The sequence below is a fragment of the Mus pahari genome, chromosome 2, assembly GCF_900095145.1.
Source record: "Mus pahari chromosome 2, PAHARI_EIJ_v1.1, whole genome shotgun sequence".
Taxonomy (NCBI): Eukaryota; Metazoa; Chordata; class Mammalia; order Rodentia; family Muridae; genus Mus; species Mus pahari.
In genome coordinates, this window is record NC_034591.1 from 100,119,699 (window position 1) to 100,126,732 (window position 7,034).

The 7,034-nt window shown below is 50.2% G+C and overlaps 1 protein-coding gene across 1 annotated transcript; it reads left to right on the forward strand.

Moving 5' to 3' along the window:
- The first annotated feature begins 3,530 nt into the window (after nucleotides 1–3,530).
- On the forward strand, nucleotides 3,531–6,286 carry Pcgf1 (polycomb group ring finger 1). Its single transcript, XM_021191098.2, has 9 exons — nucleotides 3,531–3,644; nucleotides 4,064–4,169; nucleotides 4,286–4,438; nucleotides 4,788–4,859; nucleotides 4,994–5,099; nucleotides 5,216–5,249; nucleotides 5,347–5,433; nucleotides 5,984–6,064; nucleotides 6,141–6,286. The coding sequence occupies exons 1-9, from the start codon at nucleotides 3,552–3,554 to the stop codon at nucleotides 6,186–6,188; spliced, it is 780 nt and encodes a 259-aa protein (XP_021046757.1). The 5' UTR covers nucleotides 3,531–3,551; the 3' UTR covers nucleotides 6,189–6,286.
- Nucleotides 6,287–7,034: the final 748 nt, after the last annotated feature.

Genomic DNA, 7,034 nt, shown 5'->3' on the forward strand with positions numbered 1-7,034 from the left:
TGGGATGGATTCCCGGATGGGGTAGTCTCTGGATAGTCCATCCTTTCATCTTAGCTCTAAATTTTGTCTCTGTACCTATATCCTTTTATGGGTATTTTGTTCCTTATTCTAAGGAGGAATGTAGTATCCACACGATGGTCATCCTTCTTGGTTTTCTTGTGTTTTGCATAAGGTATCAGGCTGGGTGTGGTGGAGCACTGGGGGGTGAGGCTGGGGGGGAGGCAGTGACAGGAGAGCCTCTGCAGCTTGTTGGCCAGCCAGCTTATCCTTATTATCAAGGGGGTTCTCCTCGGGTCTCTCAGGATCCTAAGGACACCAGAGCTTGACATGTATGCACACACATGTGCGCTCAGTGTAGAATGCATATGCACATACACAAAAGTTACAAAAAAAGAGATTTATCTTTTTAATTTATGGGTTTGCCTGTGAGTTTATGTGCACCACGTGCATAGGAGAGGCCAGAAGAGGGCATCAGATCCCCTGAACCTGAGTTACAAGGGGTTATGAACAGCTTCATCTGGGAACTGGAGATAGAGTGGCCTGAAAGAGCAGTAAACACGCTTAATCAGACCCCAGGTCTTTTTAAAGAATAAGATCCAGAACCTGGCATGGTGGCACATGCCTTTAATCCCTTGAAAAGCAGAGGCAGATGATCTCTGTGAGTTCAAAGCCAGCCAGATCTACTTCATGAGTGCTAGGTAGCCAGGGCTAAATAGTGAGACCACGTCTCAAAAACAGACAAAACTAAAACAAGGGCAGTGGTGGTGCATGCCTTTAATCCCAGCCCTTGAGAGGCAGAGGCAGGCAGATTTCTGAGTTCAAGGCCAGCCTGCTCTACAGAGTGAGTTCCAGGACAGGCAGGGCTACACAGAGAAACCCTGTCTTGGGAAAAAACAAAACAAAACAAAACCCTAAAACAAAGCTAAAAATGGTGCTAAATAAAATGTTAACAATGTTAAAGTGGTAAGAAGCATAAAGCAAGGAAGCTAGAGGTCAAGTAAGGTTATTCATGCAGCAGGGAGACAGAAGCCTCATGGAGCCCTGATGGGGAAAGAAACAATGATGGCCAGCGTGTCGAAGCAGAGCCCATCTCAGTGTGCCTACAGAACAAGCATTGAGGAGCCCCGTGTGGCTGGAGAACCCATGCAAGACCTTAGACTTTCATTCTGACTGGAAAGAGAAGCTATCAAGTTTGGGGGTTTTGTTTTTAGATTTATGTGCACGAGTGTTTTGCCTCCATGTATATATGTGTGCCACATACATGGAATAGTGCCTGTGGGAGCCAGACTAGGGCACTGGATTGTCTGCAGCTGGAGTGACAGAGTGTTGGAAATCTTTTATATGGTGCTGAGAAGTGAACCTAAGTCTTCTGAAAGAGCAGCCAGTGCTTAGCATCTGAGCCATCTCTCTAGTCCCTGGGGTTGCTTAGTTGTGTGTGTGTTCCTAGGGTCAACACAGAGCTGGGGCAAGCACTTTACTACTGAACTGTAAGCCCCACACTATTAAAATATCTTAAATTGGAAAAGGACAAAAAAAAAAAAAAAAAAACGGTTTTTTGAGACAGGATTTCTCTATGTAGCCATGGCTATCCTGGAACTTGCTCTGTAAACCAGGCTAGGCTCAAACTCAGAAATCCACTGCCACTGCCCTGCCTGTTAAAATTAAAGGCATGTGCCTCCATACTTGGCTCCACATTTTGATTTTTTCAATTTTATGGTTTACTTATTGCTTGTTTTTTGTTGCTTTTGAGACAGTCTTAGGTGTCCTAGGTTGGCCTCAAATTTGCTATGTAGCCTAGGATGACCCTGAACTCCTGATCCCCTAACCCCATCCCACACCTGGGAGTGCAGGAATTACAGGCTTGTGCCATTATTTTTTTTTTNAGTTTTTTGGTTTTTTGTTTTGTTTTGTTTTGTTTTGTTTTGTTTTGTTTTGTTTTTTGAGACAGGGTTTCTCTGTACAGCCCTGGATGTCCTGGAACTCACTCTGTAGAGCAGGCTGGCCTTGAACTCAGAAATCTGCCTGCCTCTGCCTCCCAAGTACTGGGATTAAAGGCGTGAGCCACCACTGCCTGGTGGGAGCTCACTTTTAATAGTTTTCTTGATGTCAAATTTACGATAAGCTGCAAGTATTTAAAGTGTATACTGTAATTGGTTTTGCTCCATGTACATGTCTTCTAAACTAACGCCACCATCAACTTGAGAAACACATTATCAAAAACGTGTGTTCTTTGTAACCTATGATCAGAATCACTTTGCCATGCTGTGGGAAGAAGGGTCTAAAGAGGGAACGATATAGACATGGGCAAGCAGTCAAGACCTGAGGTGGCTCAGAGGTGACTAGGTAGCCTGGGCCAGGGAGGCAAACCATAGCTGTAAATAGTCGATTAACAAGTCATTAATATTTTCTTGATGCTTATGTACTACACTTATGGGGTAACAAACATACATTCCTTTCCGTGAGGTTCCTGTTACTTTCAACCTAATCATTCCAATTCTTTTAGACCCTATTCCTTCCATTGGGCTCTCAATCCACACATGTTTCTTTGGGCATTCCTCTCCACACTGCCTTTCTTTTCTATTTCCATCACATTTATACCTCTCATGTATCCATTTGTCAATCCTGCCCACACAAGAGTCCCAATTTTCTCCAGAAAGCCTTTCAAGTTTCCGCCAGTATCTCCCCTCTCGCTCCAATCTCTAGTTTTACTCGATGCTAATAACGTTTCAAGGTAAATTTATTCCTTTTAAATTCCGCCATAGGGACCCAGTGATGACCGTGTACCAGACCCGGGAACCCCTGTGTCCTCCCCAAGTGCGGGCCGGGGCCTATGCTACTGCAGGCACTCGCTGCCCAAGTCTCCTCGCTGTCAATCCTCCCCTCCTCCTTCGGCATCTGCTCTGCATTAGTCTGTCCCAGGCCTCCGCAGGCGCCGATGATTAAATCATCATCATTAGCCAGGGCCTATTCTCCCCATCCTCGGCAGCAGGGAGAGAGTGGGGAGTAAGAGCTCCCGGTTCCCCGGGGGGTCTCTCTCTCTCCACCCCGCCCAGGGCATCCTCTCCCAGACTTCGCGAGCCCGGAAAAACTCCCGCGGCGGAGACGGGAGAAGGCCCCCGCGGCTGGGACACAGCTCCGCAACGCGGACGTCGCAGCCGAGCAGGACTGCACTGCATAGAGAGGACCCCGGGTCGGAGGCCAGGTCGGGTCCCAGGACTCCCACACTCCGGAGCCGTAGCGGGGTCCCAGGGCACGGGCTCTCTTAGCACAAGCCACGGAAGCTGATCCAGAGGTTGTGTGCGCGCCGTTGGAGGGACGCCCGTGGGAGCGTGCACCGCAGAGACCCTGCTTCACACAGCCCCCCTCCATAACGACCACCGATTGTTGGGGGGGCAGCGGGCTCAGGTGAGCACACGGGGAGCTAAAGAGGGGCGAGGGCGGGGTGTGCCGGAAAACTAGCCAATCCGGAGAATGTGAGGCCCTCGTTGCTAGGAGACAAGTCCCGCCCCGCAGGCGGTACCGGAAGTGGCGGGCTGGGATCAGCCTTTAAGATGGCGTCTCCTCAGGGGGGCCAGATTGCGATCGCGATGAGGCTTCGGAACCAGCTCCAGTCAGTGTACAAGATGGACCCACTACGGAACGAGGTGCAGGGGCAGCGGGATGACTGCTGGGGTCCGTTAGCTGTGTGAACCCAAACGGAGGAGAGGACGGGTGGTGGCGGGATGGGCGCCCAGTGCGCCTGCGCAGCAACGGGGTGCGCGATACGCACGCGCGATTCCGACCGGGTTGCCAAACGCTGGACTTGGACGCTTGCGCGTTGTGTCTCCGACAGCGTCTGGTCTCCCGAGGGAAAAGAGAGTCAGGCGGGTCCGGGAAGAGAGAGCACCCGCTGTGCGCGGAGCCCTCTGCTGGGCGAAGGGGGAGCTCACTTCCCCCAGTCGCTTGTCGGGGGGCCTGACGACCCAGTCCAATAACAGAAACTGTTCTGATGCTGGGAAGTGCAGAAGGTGAGATGGGGAGGGCTTGCAAGACCAGTGGGGTGTGACCGAGGGTGTGTCCACAGGAGGAGGTCCGGGTGAAGATCAAAGACCTGAATGAACACATCGTTTGCTGCCTGTGCGCGGGCTACTTCGTGGATGCCACCACCATCACAGAGTGTCTCCACACCTGTGAGTGTCGCGGATCCTGTCTCTCCTCCTCCAAGCTGGCTGCCAGCCTCTGTGCTGCCTGTCCCATGTGTCGGGTTCCCAAGGGACCTGAGCGTCTTCGTTTTTTCCTCTTGCAGTCTGCAAAAGTTGTATCGTGAAGTACCTGCAAACCAGCAAGTACTGCCCCATGTGCAACATCAAGATCCACGAGACGCAGCCGTTGCTCAATCTCAAACTGGATCGGGTCATGCAGGACATAGTGTATAAGCTAGTGCCGGGCTTGCAAGACAGTGAGTGGCCGCCTTGTATTTGTGGGGCCTCCTGACTCTCTAATGCTGGGTGGTACCTTGAAGTTTTGTTCCCAACAGTTTTGTTGGGAAACAAAAAAAAAAAAAAAAAAAAAAAAACACAGAGATAAAGAGGTCAGCAGCCACCGGGCGTGGTGGTGCACGCCTTTAATCCCAACACTTGGGAGGCCGAGGCAGGTGAATTTCTGAGTTTGAGACCAGCCTGGTCTACAGAGTGAGTTCCAGGACAGCAAGGGCTTACACAGAGAAACCCTGTCTCGAAAAACCAAAAGAGATCAACAGCCAGGACAAAGAGAATTAATTAGTATGGCTGCCCTTTACCCCTTCTTAGGTGAAGAGAAACGGATTCGGGAATTCTATCAGTCCCGAGGCTTGGACAGAGTCTCCCAGCCCAGTGGCGAAGGTATGTCCTTGGTGCTCACTTGGGGGTGGGGGGAAAGTGAAGCCCTTGGAGCATCTCTTTTGCCTGGGTTTGCTCTCTGGGGAGAAGTGGGTATGGAATCTGTACCAGCCTCCTCAATATCTACTTTTCCTCAGAGCCAGCCCTGAGCAACCTTGGCCTCCCCTTCAGCAGTTTTGACCACTCTAAAGCCCACTATTATCGATATGATGAACAGCTGAGCCTATGCCTGGAGCGGCTGAGGTGAGGGGACAGGGTGAGGGAGTGTCTGTTCCCCTGAAGGAAGTGTGCTGTGGTACTTGTACTGGGTAGGAGACAAGAAAAGTGGAATCCTCTAACTTGTATCTGTTTCCATCCAGTTCTGGCAAAGACAAGAATAAAAATGTCCTTCAGGTGAGAGGGGTTGAAGGGAGGCCTCTTTGAAGGAGCCATTTCTCCCAGCAACCCTTCCCTCACAAGCCTGTGCCCTCCCTTCCTTCACTGTTCCTAGAACAAGTATGTTCGATGTTCTGTTAGAGCTGAGGTCCGCCATCTCCGAAGGGTTCTGTGTCACCGACTAATGCTAAATCCACAACATGTAAGTAAAACCACCAGGTTATGTGAAGAACAAGGGACTGAAAGGGGAGGGCATGTCTGGCTTGCCAGCTTGTACCTGGAAGAAGGCTCAGGCAGGAAGGTTCCTTCAAGTTCAAGGCTAGCCTAGGCTGTGTGGTGAACCCCAGGCCAGTCTGGGCTCCAGGGTCAGACTTCGTCTGCAGGGGCAAAAGAGGTTTGGGAGCAAGTGGTCTGCTGAGGTAGCTCAGTCAAGTGTGTGCCTTTCAAGTGCCAGGGTCAGAGTTCAGTTCCCAGACCTAAAAACAAACAGAGAAAGAAACCCTAGCATAGCAGTGCAAACTTTAATCGCAGCAGTGGGGCTGGGACTAGCCTACCCTGCTTGATGAGTTCCAGGCCAGAGAGAGAACCTGTCTCAGAAAAGAAAAAAGATGGATGGAACCTGAGGAACAGCATCCACAGACATGAACACACACACACACACACACACACACACACACACACACGCACACAGGAAGAGACAGAGTTTAGGGACAAGTCTTCCAAGAAGTCTCCCTGCCCCATCTCCCTTTTAGGTACAGCTCCTTTTTGACAATGAGGTTCTCCCTGATCACATGACGATGAAGCAGCTATGGCTGTCCCGCTGGTTCGGCAAGGTAAGCCAGGTGCACAGCGGGCTGAGGGGCCAGCAGGTGCTGAGAGCCCACTCACTTCTCTCCCTTTTCTCCTCAGCCTTCTCCTCTGCTTCTCCAATACAGTGTGAAAGAGAAGAGGAGGTAGGGGCCAGGCTTGCTTCCACCCCCTTCCCACCCCTCCCCAGATATTTATGTGAAATTAACTGTGGCTTTATTTTTTGAAATAAATGCTTTTAAAAAGCACTGCTCATCTTCCTTCTTACCCACTGCACACTTGGGCTTTGGCCTGGGTCCTAACTCCTCTTGAGTCTCCCAGCTCTCACTAGGAAGAAGGGCCTCCTGTCTCCCAAACGCCCTCAATGACTTGCTGAAGAAGAGGGATAGAGGCTCACGGGGAGCCAAAAGCTGGCCTTTGGTGAGGAATGCTACCTAGGTGGAAGCTCTTGCTGTCTTCATATGCTGCAGTGTAGATGGTGCCAGCCCCAGTGGATGTCACGATTCATGTCAAGAAAGGACATGTGGCCACAATAGGACTGAAGAGGAAGAAGAGTAATATTTAAGGAAAAAATCCAGATAGTTTCATTCTGCATAGCTGGAAAATAGAAACAAGAAAGACCCCCACGAATAGGGGGTCTAGTAGGGCAGGTCTGAGCCTGGACAGCAGCGTCAGCTTAGGGAGGGGGTCAGTGAGGCCAAGATGAGGAAAGGTGGTCAGGAGGAGCTATTTATTGTCTTTAACAAAACCTCAATAGTAAGATTTTACCAATGAGGACTTAGGAGCCAGATGTGGGTGTGAAAAACCTGCCTGCTTAAAAAAGCACCCAGCTGACCTTCCTCCTCCTCAGCCAACGGAATGCCCCGTCCTCAAAGCCTCCTTAGACTGAATGCCCCTCCCTTCTATGTCCCGATTCCCTTTTTTTTTTTTTTTTTTTGTTTCTCTGTGTAGTTTTTTTTTTGTTTTTTTTTTTTTTTTTTTTTTTTTTTTTTTTTT